Source organism: Nilaparvata lugens, chromosome 3, assembly GCF_014356525.2.
Source record: "Nilaparvata lugens isolate BPH chromosome 3, ASM1435652v1, whole genome shotgun sequence".
In the NCBI taxonomy this organism is placed as follows: domain Eukaryota; kingdom Metazoa; phylum Arthropoda; class Insecta; order Hemiptera; family Delphacidae; genus Nilaparvata; species Nilaparvata lugens.
Window position 1 is genome coordinate 22,122,552 of NC_052506.1, and position 23,362 is coordinate 22,145,913.

At 36.9% G+C, this 23,362-nt stretch overlaps 1 protein-coding gene across 2 annotated transcripts in view; it reads left to right on the plus strand.

Moving 5' to 3' along the window:
* LOC111053021 (CREB-binding protein) overlaps positions 1 to 23,362 on the plus strand; it is a 50,843-nt gene that overhangs the window by 23,511 nt on the left and 3,970 nt on the right. The window contains exons 13-29 of one of the 2 annotated variants that reach the window (XM_039423299.1): positions 180 to 234; positions 966 to 1,457; positions 1,832 to 2,404; positions 3,116 to 3,232; positions 4,209 to 4,498; positions 6,193 to 6,350; positions 8,125 to 8,235; positions 9,643 to 9,777; positions 11,015 to 11,230; positions 12,133 to 12,393; positions 13,412 to 13,577; positions 14,263 to 14,664; positions 16,206 to 16,436; positions 17,869 to 17,988; positions 18,375 to 18,581; positions 19,696 to 20,067; positions 21,447 to 21,592. In XM_039423299.1, the coding sequence (XP_039279233.1) occupies positions 180 to 234; positions 966 to 1,457; positions 1,832 to 2,404; positions 3,116 to 3,232; positions 4,209 to 4,498; positions 6,193 to 6,350; positions 8,125 to 8,235; positions 9,643 to 9,777; positions 11,015 to 11,230; positions 12,133 to 12,393; positions 13,412 to 13,577; positions 14,263 to 14,664; positions 16,206 to 16,436; positions 17,869 to 17,988; positions 18,375 to 18,581; positions 19,696 to 20,067; positions 21,447 to 21,592 (4,052 nt within the window). The remainder of the gene's footprint in view (positions 1 to 179; positions 235 to 965; positions 1,458 to 1,831; positions 2,405 to 3,115; positions 3,233 to 4,208; positions 4,499 to 6,192; positions 6,351 to 8,124; positions 8,236 to 9,642; positions 9,778 to 11,014; positions 11,231 to 12,132; positions 12,394 to 13,411; positions 13,578 to 14,262; positions 14,665 to 16,205; positions 16,437 to 17,868; positions 17,989 to 18,374; positions 18,582 to 19,695; positions 20,068 to 21,446; positions 21,593 to 23,362) is intronic. The other variant, XM_039423300.1, reaches the window with a different exon arrangement.

A 23,362-nucleotide genomic window follows, 5' to 3' on the forward strand; every position in this document is an offset into this window, starting at 1 on the left:
GAACATTCAAATCTCTAATCTCTGTACTGAATATGATAAATGCTTCATATGCAAATTTATTTCCGTTTACTATAAAATGAAATAATGAATATCGGGAAAATTGGTTCAAGTATACTAAAATAATGTTTTATTGATATCATTATATTATTGCGATTGACATTTTTTTATCTTGCTTTCAGTCCGAGTACTATCATCTGCTGGCAGAGAAAATTTACAAGATCCAAAAAGAACTGGGTAAGTAACTTGACTTTGTTTCACTTTTATTCTCGGTTATTTTTCTGAATTCAGTCTCCTGTGAGTCATGATTTTGTTGCTATTATTCATCTTGCTTAATTCCTTAATCTTAATCTCATTCATCTTGTATTTTAAATGATCTTATCTTCTATCATGTACTACTCCTCCATCCACTTACTTCTGAATCCGTACGATATTCATGACTCTTTCAAACATGTTTATTCTCTAATTGATAATTCAACTACCAGCTGACCACAAATATTATTAGTTTGTATTTTCTCATGCAATAGACCCCTGGTTTTTGTACCCACGACTAGAGAAATTTCTATTAAAACAGAAATTGTTGGTGAACCAATAGAAACATTACAAATAACAAACTTTAGTTGATACATAGAGAAGATATAGCATAAGAAGATATCCTATGGTATAGTTCGTTCATTTTCTAACTGAACGAAAATTTCTAACTGATTTTTGGTCAACTCAAGCCGATTACTGTCAACTACTGTCTATTATTACTGTTTTGGCCGAGTGAGAGTGTAAGAACCGCACCTTATGAGAGACTACCAGCGTCCCATAACTTCACGAAAAAAATACGTGGACTATCGGCTCGAGTTAACAGTGAAAATTTGAACATAAACGCCCTATACCATGGTCATGGGATATCTGTTCATGCATTTTTCTAAGGTTGAGATCACTTTGACAAGGAATAATTGTGAATGTTTGTGTTGCAGAGGAAAAACGACAGAAGCGGAAAGAACAGCAGATGTTGCAGCAACAACAACAGCAGCAGCAGATGGAACAGCAGAGACAGAACATGCAGCGGCAATGCGTTCAGCCGCCTCCACCGCCCCCGCAGCAGCAGAGGCCGCCGATGCACTCTCCGGCCGGGGGTGGTGGCGGAGGCCCACCTGGGTCAGTGGCAGGCCCACCTCCGAACCGTGGCCTGCCGTTCGCGCAGGCGCAAGGCGGCCCGGGTAGCGTGGGCCCCAGCCTCTCGCCGTTCACCTCCAATCCGCCTTCAGTGCCGCCCCCACCGTCCACCACTAGTCAATTCCCCCCCAACGCAGGCGGTCACCAGCTGCAGCAGGGGCGCATCACCACCGCCCCCGCGCCCCAGCTGTCGCCGGCCTTCGCCCCCCAGTTCCCCTCGCCCAGCGGTTCGCAGCCGCCTCCGCCCCCGCAGTCTACCATCACAACGCCGGTCGTCTCCTCTGTTTCCACTGGTCAGTCTCAATTTGAATTTTGAATATGATTTGGAATTTAAATTTATAATTTATCATAGTCTCAATTTTTTGACAGTTGTTTGGCCCTAATTCTACTCAAAAAATGTCAATTAGTAGAGATTTGTGTGAAATATATATATTTTTTTTATCTTTTTCAAACACCAAAATTCAAAATTTATAGTTTTGTCGTTATTTTGGAATGATAAATTTGAATTAAAGTGGGAATTAAAAATATAACTTCGGATATGAAATAGATTCTGAGTTTCTAAGCAAAGAACATACTTTTTTGTAAATGTTTAATTCAATTGCATACTTACTTGAGTATTTGTTAGTGTTTATTTGTGTACGATTTGCTAACAATGTGCATGTTTTAGTTACAGGATTACCTCAGCAAACACAATCGCAACTGGGGCAGCTGTCACAGCAGCAGCAGCAGCCGCAACAAGCACTTCAACCGCAAGCGCCGACGCAGCCGCAACCGCAGCCGCAGCAGCAACCGCAGGCACCGCAGTTGTCGTCGGTGGGCGCGACAGGACCCAGCTCCGTTTCGGCTAGTCCTGTTGCGCCGTCGCCAGCCGCAGTCGCCGCCCCCACCCCCTCTCCAGCCGCAGCCGTGCTAGCAGCCGCAGCCGCCGCCGCCACCAGCAAGGCCTACACCATTCCGTCGCGATCGGCGTCGTCGTTCTCCAGTCAGCTGGCTGCGATCAGTGCCGCCCGCGACGACGATTCGCCGCCCCCGGCCTCGGCCGCCGGTGCCGCCTCCAAGGGCAAGTGCGAGCCCAACATCAAGGAGGACCCGGATGACGCCAGCCAGGGGGGCGGCGATGGCATGGGTGGCAAGGGCGGCAAAGGTGGTAAAGGCGGCAAGGGCATGGCCAACGGCGAAGGCAAGATCAAGACTGAACCCATGGATGAAGACGACGCTTCTGATTCCAAAACAATCAAAGGTAGCCTACATACATACATTCTATAAAAATTCCAGTTATCTAGATAGATTTCATCTTTCAATACGCTATCATTCCATGTTATTTCTTATCTGATACTGATTTACTTTATAGTCAGTTTATTCTTTCCGTTAAACATGATTTACTGTATTATTATTTTATTACTTAGTTAATTAACTTCAACTTCAATTATTCATTGATATAAGCTTGATTTAAATGATTGATAACACTGAAGTATATTTTTGTCTTTGCCTGTAGTCTTCGTAAACTTGTTGAATAAATAAATATCTCTTGATCCATGGGCATATCACGTCAAAAAAGCATTTTAAAATAGTATTAAAAATACTAATTTCAATACAAAAGTAGTAATGCGTGAACTTACTTATATTTTTCTTCGTTTCAAGGCTGTGCATAATCATTTACCCCCTTTCAAAAAGTTATTGATTTTGTGAAGGAACTCTTCTGGTTTCTACAACCACAGTAAAATATTTCATTCACAAAATGATTATTTGTATTTTGTGTACTGTAATCAATTATAAGGTAACATAATGTCTGAATTATACTTCCTGTAAATCTAAGAATTATTTCAACTACAGTAGTTTCACAAAATTCATCTCAGTAGTAATTTTTATAACATAAGCATCTGTAAAATGCAACCTGTAATAAATTATTATTCTATATCTAAAATAATTTGAACTTATTGTGTTTTTACAGAAGAGCATCAAATTAAAGAAGAGCCAAAATCGCCAATGTCTGCTAATCGTGCAATTGACGTCAAACCTGCTGTAGTTCCTGAACCTATCCAAGGGGGTGAAAAGAAGAGCAAGTGCTGTGAGTATCCATGTACTGTATATTTTACAGAATTGAAAGTACCTATAAAAACAAAAGCAATATATTAAAAAAAACTCATTCAAAAAATGTGCAGATCACTAAATTTATACCATATACTAGGAGTATATTGCTGTTTTATTATTCCAGTTTAAATTGAGCTTCATATGCAATTTTTTAATTTTCGAACAATTTTTTCACTGAAAGACTGCCAAATCATAAAGAAATTTCAGCTAGCTGATTGTTATTTTTTATATTTAGCATAATTATGGCAAGCTAACTGACGATTTTCTATTTTTCTAAAAGTTCGTAATTATGGAATACTACAAGTATGATTTTTACTAGGTTATATGATTTTCAATAGAATTATCCATTTTGAAGCGCAATCTGCCTTGGCCTGATCCATATCTTCAATAGTGCGTGAAAATTTAATCCAATCTTCAGTCTTCGACACTATTTTATTCAATACACTTCAAAATGTTCTCTTTCAACCCCCATGTCGTTGGCAACACCACTTTGGAATCTTGGATCACTAAGGTTTCTTAGAAAATTTGCCATCTTTTTCCTTGCAGTTAATCCTCCACCGCTTGCATCAGTGTTTTCATCAAGAAAGTGCGAAGTGAGAAAATTACGTTTTCGCTCTCAAACCGTAATAGTCCGGGACTTTATAACGCCGGTTTCTATAACGTTTCACACCATTCAGGTTCATAAATGCAGCCATACAGAAGTATTTACTTACGTTTATTCACACCAAAATTGGCATTTTTCGGGGGTTTACTAGCCTCTCAAGTATTCACTCGCGAATAAGAGTAAATACTTGTTTTATTCACTTCAATTTTGGCGTTTACTTGTCATTCAAGTATTTACTTGTCCTACTCGTTTTTATTCACATCTCTCGGCTCCCAGAACCTAGTATAGAATTCAAGTCTAGTAACTGTAAATGATGAATGTGACTAATGAATGGATGAACGTTTTTCAGTATTCAAACCGGACGAGTTGCGGCAGGCGCTAATGCCAACTCTGGAGAAGTTGTTCCGCCAAGACCCGGAGTCGTTTCCGTTCCGGCAGCCGGTGGACCCGCAGCTGCTGGCCATTCCCAAGTACTTTGAGGTGATCGAGCGACCAATGGACCTGTCCACCATCAAGCGCAAGCTTGACACCGGCCAGTACTCGGACCCTTGGGAGTATGTCGACGATGTCTGGCTCATGTTCGACAACGCCTGGCTATTCAATCGAAAGACCTCGCGTGTTTATAAATATTGTACAAAGGTCAGTCTCTACGCTCTTCTCGTTTAACCTACGATTCAATTTATTAAAGTGATTGATTGATTTTATTAGAAGATTTGGACACTTTATAATGGGACGAATACCAAAAACTGGTTGTCATCAAATAAATTAAAAGAGTACTAAAGTCTGTGAGATATTACTTTTAACATGATGAGGAGAAACCCATTTCTCCTTCCACAGTTTGTAGCGTAGACACAGACAGACATCCTGGACACAATTGGATATGCCGTGTCATTTTACTTCATGTTCTTGTGATGAAAGCATCTCTGTAACTTACACAAATCAATATACCTGCTGACCAGTAAACGACTTGAAACATTGCCAGCAATAGCTGGGGGGAGTGTTGTCTCTCACACAGACACAATTCTCACTCACACGCGATTCTATATGATTAAACTATCAAGAAGTTCTATAGAGATAGATGCTATATTTATCTTGAATGAGATCCTTGTCAGCATCAATGATTCCCACTCTCGACAAATGCAGACAGCTCAAAGTAAATTCACCATAGTTATTTTTTGAGATCTCTGATACTTTTCAAGAACTCATTTATCTCCACTCTGTATCAATTTATACGATCGAAATGTATATACTTTAACAAGCTTTTTAGAATCCATAATTTTATCAATAATAATTAGTTTTGATGTGAGGCTGTTATATTAGAGTGATTAATATGAATGGAAACGTGGTGGAGCGGAGAAGGTAGCTTCAAGATTGAGAGTGTTGAATGTATTGAATGTCACCTTCGAATTACACGCATTAAATGCAGCACTCTCAAGCTTGAAGCTACCTTCGTCGCTCTATCATGTTTTCTCCCTTACAAGTTTCCGTACTTGGACGTTTTTCTAAATAGTGATCCAAACCTAGCGCCGCAGTGCCGGATGGTTTCTCACAGCTTGGCGTTGTTGTCATTTGAGATGGGTGTCTGGCTTGGAAGTGTTTCGGCCGCATTGCAGGATGACTGTTAACAGTTTCCGGAAGATCAACAGCTGGGTTTTTTTCGTTATTTTTCGTGATAGAGAAATTCTGATTGCAGATTCGTTCTCAGCGACCCCAACTTTAGCCTGAAGGCTCGGAATGTCAACAATATTTTCAAATGATTAAAAATCATCATGAAAAGTCATTAATATGGTAGTACACCACGTTTCTGGAAACTTTTTACTGGTGACTGGAGTTATTATTGACACACAAAAATAAAAATAGTCATGAGAAAGAAAACTGCTGATGAACGCGAATAGGACCGTCACTCCATTGTTCTATTGTCTCGGCTGCTTGGCTGAGCCTGGCTGGAGGGATCAAATAACCGACTGGTTTGGTCTTTCGTCTGTCCGCTAGGCGGAACTATGCCGACCATTGCTGGGTGGAAGATGTTACTGCGGCCGCTCGCTCGCATTCCCACCAACGCTGCTATTACTTGCTGTCTCAGCGCCTAGTCCGAGTCAGACAAGCATCCAGCCTGCACTGCGGAGCTAGGTTAAAAGACTGTTGAAATTTGATATTCATCTGTCATTTAGCGTTCCTTGAAATCATGTTTCATTCTCAAACAAGCTTAATTCAAATGTATTTATTCATTCAGACAATGAATTCAATCTATTTTCCGAAAAACTTGACTATTATATTATATGATAGGTTCTGAATTTAGCTTCTATAGTGTATTTGTAATTGTTATTTTTCAGTTGTCAGAAGTTTTCGAACAAGAAATAGACCCAGTGATGCAGTCGCTTGGATACTGCTGTGGCAGACAGTACACGTTCAACCCTCCCGTGCTATGCTGTTACGGCAAGCAGCTCTGCACTATTCCAAGAGATGCCCTCTATTATAGCTACCAGAACAGGTTTGTGCCAATTATATTCAACACTCACGTCGATTATTTCTTTTTTTTATATTTTTAATTTTACAACTTGAAAAGTAAATCTTCAATTATATGAATTATTATTTTATCAGAGAATGAAAAGTTCATATTTACTGTTTGTATTATGTACTGTATAGATTTTTCAGTCTATGCTGTATTGATGAGCATCGAAATTGAATCTTCAACCTACTGACATAAATCGAATATACGCTTAGTTATCACTTTTACAGTTTTTGTTATGTTCACACAACATTAGTTGACCTATTTAACCATAAAATAATATTCTATAATTATATTAAATATGAGATATACATGTTTTAGTGAAAGTAATTTTGTCATCTTGAATGGTGTCATAAATTCTTGAATGGAAATGTTTCCATCTCTTTAAATGAAATGGATAAAAATTTAGGAAACTTATCTTGAAAAATTAGGTTATCTGATTAATTAGACTGACCTTTTTTATTTGTGTGTATCGTAATACTTGAACAAACTATATACTTCTAATAAGAATGCAATTTTATCATGTAGCATGTTGCAATAGTTGAAGGGCTTGAAAATTCCTCAAATTTCATTATCATTGCACCTAATGAATGTACACTAACATTCTATTATGTTCAATGAACAGTAGATTTGTAAATTAACATAGTATATATTAAGTATAATATAAATTTCTCTAATATAGTGTAATATATTACAACACAACACCCTCGAAGAATGTGCATGCAAATATTTTCTTATAATTCACACATGCTTTTTTTCTCCTTATGACAAAATATAGAAATTGCCCATGCACTTCCTTGCTTGACTTTCCTCGATTTCTGTTCTTTCACTAACATGACAAAATTATCAAGATTTTCAGTTTTAGTTTGTTTATTAACCTCTGATAGATTCTATTTTTGTAAAAATTATAATTTATAAGTTCCAATAGCCTAATAATGGAAAATGTTTTCAACTTGAGTTTGCTAGAAACGTAATAACACCTAACCAGTGCTAACCAGCTAACTCGTTTTTAATAATTCATTGGATAATTGTGAAAATCAAAGATAAAACAGTGTATTATGTTGTTTGTAGCTGGCATTGACACACACAATTATTTCTTGATCTTTTTTTAATCACTCACTACATCTTCACCATTATTAAAATACAAATTGAAATTATAAAGGAATTAAATTTAAATATATTGTCTGATCTATAACACTTTACGCGAACAAAGTCCAGTAACTCACTGTACTTTTTGTGAGTCGTATATTTTCTTGTTCACTTGTAAACTTGTCGTTCTATATTTTGTATGAAATATGAGAGAATAGATTTGATATTATTATAACCTACACTTTGTTTTCAAACAAAAACTATGTCAACTAATGAAATTAACAAACTAACGTCAACTAACAAAGTCAAATCTAGTTTGTAGAACGCTGTTTTCAACGTCACCCAAATCTCATTTCAATCAACGTCTACTAACAACAAACTAAAGTAAACTCTAGTTTGTAGAGCTTTGAAGAACGTTGTTTTCAACGTCACCCAAATCTCATTTCAGTCAAAATCGGATCTGGCTGGTTAGTACAAATGCATGAAATTTTACTCAGATTTCTATAATAATTGACTGCGATTAACGATAAGCTCACCCTCACCCATTGCGTTTGTTACCGCCTCTGCACTGCACTGCACTCTGCTTGCTTGTTGCCTGCTGTTTGTGCTTTGTGCCTGTGTCTGCTGACTGCTGCCTGCTCCTGCTCCTTGTCGATGTGACCGGCAGTATACGAAGTTATGGTGTTCTGTCCGACAGATACACGTTCTGTCAGAAGTGCTTCAACGACATCCCGGGCGATACCGTCACGCTGGGCGATGATCCGACGCAGCCGCAAACGTGAGTTTCACATTTATTTATTCAATCAATCATTCATTTATCAATACAATTATTTCAATATTAATAGATATCTAAATCTGACAGAGGAAAACTAAGCTTAGCTTGTACTATTCCTCTTTCAAATTTTAATTTTATTCATGTAAAATACAAACAATTCAGGTAAAAACAAGAGTCAAATTCTCCCAAAACTACTTTAATCCCTAATTTAGAATATTCAGTCAAGATGTTATGTAGAAATGATGACTTTATTCACACAAACTTTCTAGTCCAAAAAAATGAATCAACTAAACCAGTTGAATTTTAACCGTGATTAATTCCACGAGAACCAATCAGAGAAGGTGTTTTTGGAAAGAAGTTAAAATTTAACCGGTTTTTGTCCAACCGGCCACTTAGTCTATGAAATAAGTTGAAAATTATCCGTGTTGCCAATATTTGTACGAGATTTCAATCTTTTCATGCAATCCCATATGACTGTATGTATTCAAATTGACAACTCTGCATCGGCTGTGTTGACGAATTGAATACATCCTGTCAGATGGTCTTGCATGAAAAGATTGAAATCTCGTACAAATTGGCAACACGGATATTTCTTCCAAATCTCGACCTATACAGATTATAAAGTTTCTCCAATTCAATTAGAAATAAGAGAAGAAATGTGATGGTCAGATCAATTGTTGAGGTGCAAAATATCAACCAAATAAAATACTGTACAATCATAAATGAAGTAAAATATTATTTTATAATATTAGTATTAAAAAATATTTTAAGGTGCGAATTTCTTGACCTTCAAGAACTCATGAAGTTATCACACTAACTTGATATATAGTAATGCAGCCACTTATTATAATTGTTGTACTTTTTCTCTTACTGAGTCACCCAAGTCACCCATTTTTTCAACAATGAAATCAACTCCAGTCAGTAACAAACTGACTGATTCACTTTCGTTCGTAAACATTATGTGATGGGATGGATTGATTTAGAATGTATTCTTTTAACCTTATTTAATTTTTTTTATTTTCATTGTAATATAATGCTATTTTCATTTTTCTTTTGTTATTTTTAGTTTAGTCTAGGTTTAATTTATCTAATTGTTGGGATAGTATGAATAATGACTAGGTGATTCAATCCTTGATTGAATCAATCAAGGATTGATCAGTCTAGGTTTAATTTATCTAATTGTTGGGATAGTATGAATAACTAGGTGATTCACTTATTTATTTACAAAAACACATAATGAAGTCAATGATTGGGAGAGAATCAAAAGGATTTCTCCAAAACTGTTTCTCTCAAATTGTGATACTTGATAGTGCAAATAAGGTTATATTTTTAGTTCTTATAACTCGAAAATTCACATTGAATATCCAACTATTGTGTGCTTTCAACTAATAAATTGATTATTTATTTCAGTTTAATTAGAAAAGAACAATTTAAGGAGATGAAAAACGATCATCTAGAATTAGAGCCTTTCGTTGAATGCATGGAGTGTGGGAGGAAGCTACATCAGATATGCGTTCTACACATGGAAAACATTTGGCCTCAGGGGTGAGTACTTTCATTCACTCATTATTAGTTATTTTAGTTGAATGTACAACAATGGTCAATGGTCAGTGAGTCATGAAAAGTTATTTTGCGTTTAATTATTCACACATAGATATTGAATAAAATATAAATATGAACATTATTAGTCAATTCATATTTCGAGGAGTTGAGAGCAAACTTCCTCCTATTTCATCATCATTGGTGGGCGGCTGATTAGTAATAGTGAGTAAAGTGGCAATATCACTTGCAATGTCTCAGTACAGCATTTGGTTTGTCAGTGAATCATGATAAATATCAGTAAGTTATGAATTGGTTAGTATATGTTGAATACTCAATGAAAAGGTTATTTTGCGTTGATTTATTCACACTTTCAATCCAATACAATATGAATTCGAACAACTGGTCAACCAGTGTTTTATGGCCTATTCTCACTCCTATTATTAGAAAATAATAAAGTTATGCTATGCTGAGTTATTTTAGTGACATCACTATTCCTCATTTAAATGATTTTGAGTGCTATGAATGATTCTTTTTTGGAAAGTCAAACCCAAACCAGTTGTTAACCTTCCGGTAGTCGCGCCTTACTCGATCACACGAGCAGTCGCGTGTTGTAATTTTTACAACATCCAATTTTCCAAGTGTTATGTACTCTGTTTACTGTCAAAACATATTAATTAATTGTATAATTACTTTTTCCATCTTCTCTATTTAACGCCTATGAACATTTGTATAATTACCATTTCATAGCCCAATAAGGTACACCAAGTAAAGCTATCAATTCTGTGTTATTGGTTCGTTTACAGTTTCCGTATACAGTCTTTCCCTATCTTATGCACTGTCGCGACTAAATTACACCTAAAGACTGAACCATTGCTCGGTTGATACTGCAACTCAGTGGAGTGATGGGGAGAAAGTTTTGGAATGCATAGGTGACTCATTCACTGACCCACCCCATTCAATAGTTTTGTGCAGCAAAAAAACTGACACTGTTGTACCTTTTACAACAGCGCGACTGCCGAAATCTGTCTGTTTCGAACCAATAATTTGTCTACGAAATCGTGTAATAGAGAGTAATAATACAAGGATGGTTATTAATTGTTTAATAAATTGTCACATTACATTACATTTGACTTGACAATCTATGGTATATCGTTTGCTATACCGTTTATCTTATGTTATACCTGGTATCTTGTTATTATATGGCATATTATGTTATATATGATGATATGGTGTGTTGCAGCTACACCTGTGATAATTGCATAAAGAAGAAGGGTGCGAAACGGAAAGAGAACAAATTCAATGCGAAGCGACTGCCGACAACGAAGCTGGGAACTTACATCGAGACGCGCGTCAACAACTTCCTGAAGAAGAAGGAGGCGGGTGCCGGCGAGGTGGCCATTCGCATTGTCGCCAGCTCCGACAAAATTGTCGAAGTTAAGCCTGGCATGAGGAACAAGTGAGTTTTTCGCTTTATCCAATACAATCTATCCTAGACATACGTACAAAAGATATTCATCTTGAAATGAAAAACACTATTTTGAAATAATAATAATCAGGCATAGTTACATAAAATAATAATGTAATAAATAATGTGTATTCTTATAGTGTTGTAGATATAATAATTCAATGAGTGAACTCATGCTCTGAATGAATACGCTCCTTTTCAAATTTTCCCAAATTGTCGACTGAGATGACTGTCAGAGTGGATCACAAACTCCACATAAAATTATTTTGATGACATTTTGAAACAACTGCGGGTCACAATAACGTACTTTGAATTTGCATCAAGTAGTAAACAGTTTGGTATTAGCAATTGGCATAATTGCCGAAATATGTCGTGTTTTGAAAAACTAAGGTTATAGTGAGCTGAGATTCAGTTCAACTTTATTCAGTTATAATGAGTAAGGTTATATAGTGAGATGAACGCATGCACGTTATAAATTCAGTACCTTATCAACATTGATGAAGCAGATAGCTCCATTCTTTAATAGCTTCTCACTGTTGCCAAATTTTTTGTATGCTGTGCAGAAATATAATGAACTACCAAAATATTCAATCTCAATCAAATATGAACATTTATTATCAAATCATGAAAAGTTTTCCAATCATCTACGTATTTATTCTCTGTTCTGAAAAAGCTAATTTGTTCTTATAAAAATGTAGTGTTTGTATGCAGTGGGCCTTGCAAGACCTGGCAATACTTGTAATAAAGAATCAATCAATAACGTGAATCTCACTATAGTTTATTTATTTGAAAATTACCTTAAGTAATATGTTACGTGTTTCTGTGTGAAAATTTGTGAGATATTCTTTGTATTCTACTTGAGTTGGCGTTATTGGTTGATTTATTTGTGTCAGATTCGTGGAGAACGGAGACTTGCCGGAGCAGTTTCCGTACCGGGCGAAAGCGCTGTTTGCGTTCGAGGACATAGATGGCATCGACGTGTGCTTCTTCGGCATGCACGTGCAGGAATACGGCAGCGAGTGTCCCACGCCCAACACGCGGCGAGTCTACATCGCCTATCTCGACTCGGTCCACTTCTTCCGGCCGCGCCAATTCCGGACGGCCGTCTACCACGAGATTCTGCTCGGCTACCTCGACTATGTCAAACAACTAGGGTGAGTCAAGTGTCTAATGAAAAATAAAAATGTCTGTGCATATTAAAATAGCCAACTCCTTCCCCAAGCTCAAGCTTGCTCTTTCCTGATGTTATTAAGTAACTTAGTCCAAGTTGCACAAACGCTTGTCGAATTTTAAACATTAAATGCCACTAGAGCCAATCAGAGAATACATTTTCGCAGAGAAGGCTTCTCGGATTGGTTCTCGTGGCATTTTATCACGATTAAAATTCAACAGGCTTTTGTGCAACTGGGCCCAATCCTCAATTCGAACTCATAATCTAAGTTTTGAACAGGAATATTTAAGGGTTCACATGTTTTTGCTCTTCCAATATTATTTTAATGATGAGTACCATTTTGTACTAATGAATAAATGAATGAAATGAAAAAAAATAGTCTCATTACAGTGAATGTTGAAGTTTATCGGTTTTTTGTAACGTCAAAAGAAATAAAAACCTTATTGGCGTGGATCTCATTTATCAGGATGGTATGGTCGAGGCCTCTATATCTGGAATGCTTCACATAAAACTTTGGCACATGAGCGTGTGGCATGACTATAGTGTTCTTCACAAAAAAATATTAAACTATCAACTTTTTCCATTAAAGACGTCTTACGCTTCTCTAATTGGTTATCGTGTCATTTAACCGTCATTCAATCAAAAATAAAAATTTGACACATTTTATGCAAGCCTGCTTAAGACTAATTGATGCTGATTTGGTAATCAAGTTCAAATAATATAAACAGTAGGTAACTGTAAATAGCTTATATTGAAAACTGTCCCTCCTTCGTGTTCTAGTTCTCTTGAGTAGTTTCTTTTTATTGTGATTGTTCTTCCAATCTCTTATATTGTTAGCTTGTTCTTGTCAAGCTCTTCTACGTGGCTTATACGAATCGTATTATATGTATATAGTCAACATTCTGCCAATTTCAGGTTCCTTATCACTCGACATGATTTTTTTATTTTTGTAATGTATCTATTAATTGATTTATAAATATTGGTAAATTTGGTTTTCGTAGGTATACAATGGCTCATATATGGGCATGTCCTCCATCGGAAGGTGATGATTATATATTCCACTGCCATCCATTAGAACAAAAAATCCCTAAACCAAAAAGGTTACAGGACTGGTACAAGAAAATGCTGGACAAAGGAATTGTTGAGAGGATAGTCATGGATTACAAGGTAACAAAATACAATGCAATTAGAAAAAGTTTATTATTTACAAAATGCTTGATCAATGATCGATTATAATTTTTTGCAATATAATCTGTTTCTTGAAAATACGATATTATAGATTTCTATCACTTTACATTGATCCGACTTCTGTATAAATTCCATAGTAAAATTTTTAAAACAGAGTACAGCAATAGTTTATAAACCATTTAGAATGTGTTGATGTGTTTAATACTTATGTTACTTCAGTACAATACTTAATGTTATGTTAGCTTAAAATTGTATGAATAAGTAAATACTGTATGTTTTGAATACAGTGCATTCTTCATTCTACCGTAGGGAAATAATACATAAATAGATTTCTGATGAGATAGGGGAGGCTGTGCTGATTTTATTTGTACGTTGAAACCGGTATTCCACGTGATTCTGTGTCATTAAGCAAGAGACGACATTTAAACACATACATTTTTCAAATCTCTTTTGAACTAGTACCACTGGGTGCGAACAGTTAGCGCTACTTACGCTTCAAAATTCTCGGTTCGTGCATGAGTTACATCTTAACTAAAATGTTATTTCATGTTTGTTTTATATTTCTGATATAATTCTCATCAAGTGCATCGCTAATAATTTAAATCACATTTCCTACACAATAGTAATAATTGTTACTAACTGATGGGTGTGATATCGATTGCAGGACATCTTGAAGCAAGCCGTAGAGGACAAGCTGAGCTCGGCGGCCGAGCTGCCCTACTTCGAGGGCGACTTCTGGCCCAACGTGCTCGAGGAGTCGATCAAGGAGCTGGACCAGGAGGAGGAGGAGAAGCGGAAGCAGGCGGAGGCGGCTGAAGCGGCGGCTTCCATCTACTCGATGCAGGAGGAGAGCGAAGTGGGGCCTGACGGCAAGAAGAAAGGCCAGAAGAAGGCGAAAAAGTCCAACAAGTCGAAAGCCAACCAGCGAAAGTCCAACAACAAGAAGTCCAACACGCCGCAAACGGGCAACGATCTGTCGGCAAAGATATTCGCCACCATGGAGAAGCACAAGGAGGTGTTCTTTGTCATCAGGCTGCATTCTGTGCAGTCGGCTGCTAGTCTCGCTGTGAGTTGCACCAATTGCCTTGTTCAATTCAAATTTATTTATTTGTATGTCTTTGTCTTTTGTGTAGCCTATGGCTCTACGTCTATTTGTGGGCCATTTAGATTTTTTTTTAGAAATTCCAGATCCCCCTGATCAGGTAGGTAACGGATGCTCCTTAATCAATATATATTTCCATTAAAAAGAAAAAACAATACGTAAGACAAAACATAAAGATACAGATATATAGCATGTTAAAAATATTCAGTGTGTAACGTCGTTGCTTTGCAATAGTAGAATAAACGAGTTTGTGATTCAGTTTAGATTGATTCATCATTGCTCGAATTAACAATAATTCGTATTCTTATTAGGTACTTGATGATTAACCTATCTATATAATAAGAGAGAATAGGGTTGTGTTTGTTCGCATCAAAACATGTCAACTTGTGGATTGCATACCGGAAAAACAGGAATGATTTAGATCTCCAAATTTTGCACATAGATTCTAAAAATATCAATCTCGTGCACCTCGGACCCCAAATTTCAATTTTCCTTCTAGATTTTTCAGTATTAATGTTCAAATTTTATTCATGGGACATGAATACATACCATATATGTTAATATAGATCTATAATCTAGAGAGACTACCTCTTCGAAACAGATGGTTAAAATTGGCAACTAAATTAATAACCAGTCCAATTTTGTCAGATTGGCATTAAGTTGATGAAGGTTTCTGAACAAGATCTGAGTTCTGTCACTTTATTAGGTTAGCACCAAGTTAAAGAACTTATCTATAATATAATAGAGAAAAGAGCTGGCTCATACACGAACGGGATAGAAAAATTATGTTTGACGCATCAAATTCAAATCAATTTTATTCTCCACATTATTTGTAACATGAAAATTATCATGTCTAAACTACTGGACTGATTAACTTGAAATTTTGCATATAGATTCTTTATCAACCGAGGATGGTTCTAGGCTTATTTATAACTCTACAAGTTTTCAGTTTGTCAAGTTTGAAAATAGAACCTTGCGGAGCACGGGTTACCTGCTAGTAATATAATAAATAAAAGAATTGGCTTGTACATGTACGGGATAAAAAAATACACGAATGACGTGTCATCATTACGTCTGAACTAACTGATAAACTTGAAAGATTCATAATTTATATCGAGAATGGTTAAAGGCCTATTTGCAGCTCTTCAACATTTCAATACGTCAAGTTTTCAGTTTGTCTAAATTCAATCTATTTGTGCTTTAAACAGACCCTTGCGGAGCACTGGTTATCTGCTAGTAGAAAATATTAGCGTTTAGAACGCAAAATTGGTGACACCACATAAAAATGATCTTGCGTCTTCTTTTAATGTTATTAAATGTTGATAGATTAAAAAAAATAAATATAAACTAGAAGTACAATAATAATAGAAATTCATTATTATATTTTTAAATATTTATTATAAATCGTATAAAAAAATAGTTTGACTTAGTAAATGATAATTTATTGCTATAGGATAACTTCCTGAAAAGCAATTATGTTTGAAAACGATTGTTCTGGTTTGCAGCCAATCCAAGACCCGGACCCATTCATCAACTGTGACCTGATGGATGGACGTGACGCGTTCCTGACAATGGCGCGCGAGAGGCACTACGAGTTCTCGTCGCTGCGGCGAGCCAAGTTCTCGTCAATGGCCATGCTCTACGAGCTGCACAACCAGGGTCAGGACAGGTTCGTCTACACCTGTAATCACTGCAAGGGACATGTCGAGACGCGCTACCATTGCACCGTCTGTGATGTAAGTGAATTTTTTATTCATCTATTTCTTCACATGAAGTTACTTTTGCTGCTACCCTCGTTAACTTTCCAACCTTCATCAAGTGTATAACATTTCATCAATATTTAAGAATTCAACAAATGTTTATGTATTTATTTTCTTCATGAAGTTTTGTTACCCTCACTACATTTCATCAAGTGCATAGAATTTAATCAATATTAATAGTATTCAAGAAGAATACTATTCTTATTGACACATATTATTATAGTGGGGTATCATAATTAGAACTAAGTTTAGTATTAGCAATTTTGTATGTATAATATAACAACTATGTATATATTTTGTCAATGAACTCCTCTGGTTGCAATTCATTGGCAGTCAGAGAAATTATTATTATTAAATTATTATTAGATGCACGAGGCTCGCTGTTGCTCTATCAGTAATATGACTGTAGCATTCCAGCCTTCCATACTCAATTTTACAAAATCAATAGTATAGTAAATTTAGAGTTGAAGCTAGAGTAGTAGTTGAGATAGTTGGTTTTACATAGAGAAACAATAGCGTAAGTAGATATCCCATGGTATAGGGCGTTTATGTCGCAACTTTTACTGTCATCTCAAGCCGATTACTGTCGATTATTGTCGATTTGTACTGTTTTGGCCGGATAAGAGTGTATGAACGGCACAATATAAGAGACTACCAGCGTTATAAAGCTTCACGGGAAAGAACTACGTGGACTATCGGCTTGAGATAACAGTAAAAGTTGCGACATAAACGCCCTATACCATGGGATATCTATTTATGCTATTGTTTCTCTATTATGGTTTTACCTATTGTGAGGTCCACGTTATAATGGCAGTATTCGATTTACATTGCTGTTGCTATCCTTGTTCGGCAAAGCAGATAGTGCTAACCTTTTCTAGCTTTTCTCGTTGCTAGATCGTTTTTAAACAATGTGGAAATACTGTATTAACAAAATATTTAATCTCAATTATTAAAACATTATCTTATCATTGGAAAATAGATTTTTCTTAGTAGAATATAAGTTAATTGACTACTTTGGACAATAGTGAACAGTTGATATTACATCTGATATACCGGTATCAGCTGTCCTCTATAGATGGCAGTGGCAAGGCAGAGAGAAAATCGGCAACGCTGTTCTTTTTTATAGAACAATAGAACGCTGTTTTGAACAATAGAACTTTAATCAATAGAACGCTGTTCTTTTGCTATTACAATGTGGACCTCACTATAGTGTGTGTTATCATGTCTATTTTCCTCGGTGTAGTTGAGGAAAAGTAGTGGGGTCGATAAATGTGGACAACTCGAGTATTTTGTTGTCGCTGGTCGCACCTTCGCAATATTTTATGAAACTAAATCTTGAATTCAGATTTAGATTTTTAAAATGGAATTTGGAAGACAATTGAATAATAAATTTCTAAATTTTTTACAGGATTACGATTTGTGTGTACAATGCTACGAGAAAGAAGGCCATCCTCATAAAATGGAAAAACTTGGTTTGGACTTGGACGATGGCTCTTCTCCAGCCGATCAAAAGCAGTCCAATCCACAGGTAAGGGCTTCCTATTCTCTCAATTACGTGGCACTATTTATTATTGTTGAAAATTCATTTTCAAATATGGAATATAACATTTTTTAATTGTGAGAATACTCAACATACACTGTAATAACAGTTAACAGTATGTGCTTAAAATAATGCTTGGTAGTAATGCCAAAGGTCTTTAGTTAACGTCTTCACATTGGTGATTGAACTGTTGATAAAAAATGATGATCAATATCTTCAGTTGTTGATAATACAATTTTTGTTGATATTTTGTCAATGCTGTAAATTTTGCGCAAACTAAAGGCTCAGAATATCTGTGCGTAAATGTATTCTGAAGTGCTCTATGGAAACCAGTTTTAGAGTTGTATGTATTAATGTGTATTGTGATGTTGCAGGAGGCAAGAAAACATTCGATCCAACGATGCATCCAGTCACTGGTGCACGCTTGCCAATGCAGGGATGCCAACTGCCGTCTGCCAAGCTGTCATAAGATGAAGAGGGTTGTTCAGCATACGAAGATCTGCAAACGCAAAGCCAATGGCAACTGCCCCATTTGCAAGCAACTCATCGCTCTTTGTTGTTATCATGCTAAATACTGTCAGGTGAGATTTCAATTTTTCCTTTTTGAAGATACATTACATGTATGAATCGTAGCAATCAAAATGAGAATTTTTTTGTGGTGTGACTAAATTGCGTTAGTTATATTTTACATCCTTTAATAATCAATTCAATTCTGTCTCATTCATAAATCTATTTCATTTCATTGCATCAAATCTTCTTGTTGAAGCCCCGTGCCATAGCCCCCTCTAATAAAGAGGTATTTAGCCACCTGTATTAGAGGTGGCTATGCCAGTGCTCTAAAGCTGATAAGTTCTTATCTCTGTGATCGCTTTTAGGTGATTGACTGGAATGTTAAAGTGTCTGATCCTTTGTCTGTGAGGCATTGAATTCCTCAAGGCTCTGTTTTGGGACCCCTTCTATTCATTATAGCTATAAATGATTTGTACTATTCTTTGAATGGAGGAGTTGCATGTTTGTAGTTGACACCTCACTTTTTGCAAGTGGTTAAAGTCGCTGAGTCCAGTGTGAGGGAGATTTATGATACGGCGTCACTGTGGTTTACTGCAGACTGATTCTTAAAGACAATACAGGGCTTGAGTTTCTGTGACTCCAGCCTCATCTGCTAAAGGTTCTGGCTCAGTGAGGCTCTTGGAATTTGCATTGGATAGGGGACTCATTCACTACAAAGTAGATTAAACACCTGTGATGCTAATAAAGCGCATTAATAGATATTACATTTATGAACTGTAGAATCTTTTAACGACATGGACCTATGCTATGAGAGAATTATTTAATGGTGTTAGAACTGTAATGTATTCACATGAAACAATACAGTCTGAACATGTAAGTGTCCATTCTTGACACCTTTCTCATTGAGAACACTCAATCTTGAAATAGCTCTCACTGTGACTTTCATTAGTTTTGCAAAAGTGGTTTAAACTTGTGAGTATCTTGGGTGAATTTCATGGCACAACCTTCAGGAGCCCTATTACTCCAGCGTGACGGGCTTGGTACACAAAACGAACAAAACAAAACACGAAATGTGACAGTTGGATATTTTTTATTTTTAAAATCGTGAATTAATTTTGTGTAAGTGATATAAATCATTATTTGTAAGTTCGGGAACAAATTTAACAATGCTATTTGATTGTTCAGGAGACGAAGTGCCCGGTGCCATTCTGCTCGAACATCAAGCACAAGATGAAGCAGCAACAGCTGCAGCAGCGGCTGCAACAGGCACAGCTGCTGCGTCGCCGGATGGCCGTCATGAACACGACACGGACGTCGGGTGTGCCTGGGGTGGGTGTGCCGGGCGTGGGGGTGCCGGGGGTGGCAGTGTTGGGGGTGCAGCAAAGTGCCGTTCCCGCTCTGCCACCGCCTGCGGCGCCGCTGCCGGCTCTGCCCTCTGCCGCCCCCCACCATCCGGCCGCCCCTGTCCCTGCCCTCGCTGCCTCCGCCGCGCCACCCGTCCCCGCCATCGGGCACACGCAGACGCCGCCCGCCAATGTGCTCCAGGTTGTCAAAGAGGTAAGTTCGCTGCTGGCTGTTGCGAGAAAAATCGGTTGAAATTCTGAAAAAATGGGCTAGCGCCTGTTTTTTCACTCCGATATTTTGTTTTATTGTGTAAATAAATGAATGAAACTGTCCATTAGATTTAATAAGTGTCTTAGTAACCGGGCCTTGAACTAATAGAATATTTCTTTCAAGATTTTTATTCAATGAGCCGTATTTAAAAATAGGCAATAATTGAACCTCATTTAACGATTTTATAAATATATAATAGATTTTTTTTTGTTTTTGAAGGGACGGATTCAAGGATCCAAAGGTTCAAAGAACCCCACACGTCAACCGAAGCTTATTGTGTTCCCAATTAGTATGTTAGTTAGGCCAACCAATATCTATGTCCTTTACAAGAACCAGGAGTTTTTCCCTATACTAACATTCCATTCATCACAACCAATTGCAACCAATCCTTGTCGCAATCCAGTGTGATATGCTTGGCAGTCTCTTCAGACTGATTAGTCCTCGTGACCTACGTGAGTTCCACTCCTGGCCTTCTTTGTAGATCCTTCCGCTTAGGAAGTGGCGGCCAAGTTGCCTCTCTTAGGGCGCACACACATTTGTGCCTGGTTTTTCACTCATCACTGGTCTCTTGGGTTTTTCTTTTTGCCCCTCCGAAACTGCCCTGATGGGGCAGATCCCGTGGGTTTGAAGGCAAGGCAACTTTTGGAGTTGCCTTGAGGTCCATTTTATTCGCCTCCTACGACAAGCATGGATACTGAGGGTGAATTCTGGTTTTCAACACATTCTCGAGTATGATGATCGACTCAAAGCTCCCCCAACCTACAGGGGGCTAATAGATAGATAGTATACTCTGACTGAAAAATAATAATTCATTTTGACACTTGAAAATGCTCTAAAGTTGTGTTTTTATAAAAACGTATAAAGAGAGTACTAGTGATTTCTATAATAATTAATTATTTATAAATTAAATGATATATTCAGGTGAGATGGAACTTCCGTCTGGAACTCTCCACCAATAAAAGTCATACGAATATTATTATTATTATCACTATAATAATTTAAGAGTTCAAGTAGCGTAGATCTATCAAAATACTTCATCAGATAGATAGTAATTTTCATTTGCCTTGAGACTCTCCTGTTATAGTAACATAAAACTCTTAACATAACCCAAATAAAAAAGTATGATTGAAAAAGAATTACCTAAATGCCCCCTGATAGTGGCTACCATTGCTTCATGCTCCCATTATTCACAGATTGATATGTAGCCAAGTATTGCAATCAGTTACTGAAATACTGTCTCATTTGTGTTTTATTATTATTAATGTTTATTGCTGTTATTTGTATTGGTGATTTGTGCTGATGTTTGTTTGATTGATTGACAGGTGCAGGAAGAGGCGGCTCGCCAGCAGGCGCCGCATGCGGCCTATGTGAGCAAGGTGGCTCCCTCAGTGCCACAGGTGATGCCCCCGCCACAGATGCACATGCGGCCCGGACCACCGCTCATGTCCATGGACCAGTGGCAACCAAGGCAAGTGCAAATCATAGCAACCATTCACGATCTTACAGTTAGCCACATATCTGTATCTCTGTGTTTGGTTTAAAGTAGTATATTTATCACCGCAGTCGATTGCTTGGGGAATAGTCAGACTAGTGTTTCACCATGGTGTCCTGGGGTGAGCAAAGTCTGATCAACTGATCGTAGTGCTTCAACTTCAATAAACCTATCTTGGGTCGAGGTAGCAGAACATAAAAAATGCAGCTGAGATAGCAATTAACGCAGGTTTGAGTGCGTCAACTAGTGTTAACTCATAGTTTAACTTGTTGTTAACTCCGATTCTCGTCGAAACGTCGGTCATACTGCTTTCTAACCTCTACATCTAGTTTTTAGTTCCAAAAGTGAGGTTAAAATTATAAGTTACATGAGTTCCCGTTTGGAACCCTATTGTAGTTCACAGGTTTCATTTGAGATGAAATAGTTTGATTGACTGTTCATCATATTTCTACATAGTCTACACTACAAACTATTTGACTATGGTGCTGAGTTGAAAAAGTTTAGCGCTGTCTGCTTTGAGGACAGGCAATGATAGCAATGACAGCCAATGTTATCAGGTGCGTCTCAATAACGGGAATCTCACTATAGACAAAAGTCTTACCTGCTAATCTTTTCCAAGTTAAAATAGTTATTTGTGCAACTAGTGCGCAAAGTGACAGTTTGCTGCACCGAAAGAAACGTTTACGCCCGAGCTGTAGGCGAGGGCGGAATGGTTTCTTGAGTGCAGCAGAGGAACTTTGCACACGTATTTCACATTAAGTTTTTCCTACAGTTACCATTGAATATGAAAAGTGGGTAATTATGGGTAAAATTGCCTGAAATCCATCAAATGTAAATCTGTGTAATTTTATTATTAATAAATAAAATAGAATGTAAATATAAAGAAAATAAAAATCTCAGTACCCTTTTTTTGAAATATTTTATCACAACATGTTTCGGACATTTATGCCATTTTCAAGTGATATGAAGTAAATAAATAAATACCGTACTACTGGAAGATTCTTGATAAAATATTTCAAAAAAGGGTACTGATATTTTTATTTTCTTTATATTTATATTACAAGTAGCCCTATACAGAGAAGAGATAAAAATAGAATGTAGTATGTGTGTTTGAATGGCGGGGGGGGGGCTGTGTGCTGTCAACTGCTGTCATCCACTATTGTCCACCCCATCAAGATTCTTATAACGTGCACCAGTCACAGTTACCAACTTAATTTTGATTTTGCTGCACTGGTGCTCCATATAACCTACTAACTATTTTGCGTTGCCATGTTGCAAATCTGGAGTGCAGGAAAAATTTTTCCCGCACTAGAGCGGAAAAGTGATTCTTTGCGTTCTGTAATCAGTGCAGCAATGGCCACTTTTCAACGTAACTGTAGGAAAAAGTTTTTTCTTTATTATTATTCAACTTGAGGACAGGTATGGTTAGTTGGACTGGCCAAACACCTATTTTCTGAATGTTCAAGTATTCAGGTATAGATTCGCTATTCAAATTCATGCTTCCTCAATTGAAATTTATAATTTTTTACAAAACGAACAAAATATTTAAAAACAGTATGCATATATATAATTTCACAAAGTGTATAAGCAATACACCAAATAAAACATCATAATTTACAATTAAGAATACAAAAAGTAAATTTATGTTTTTGAAATTTCTCCATAGAAGTGAACTGAACTCCACAATCACATCACGATACTTCAAACAAAAGATCCTTCTGCACCGACGACAAAATAAAAATGAAT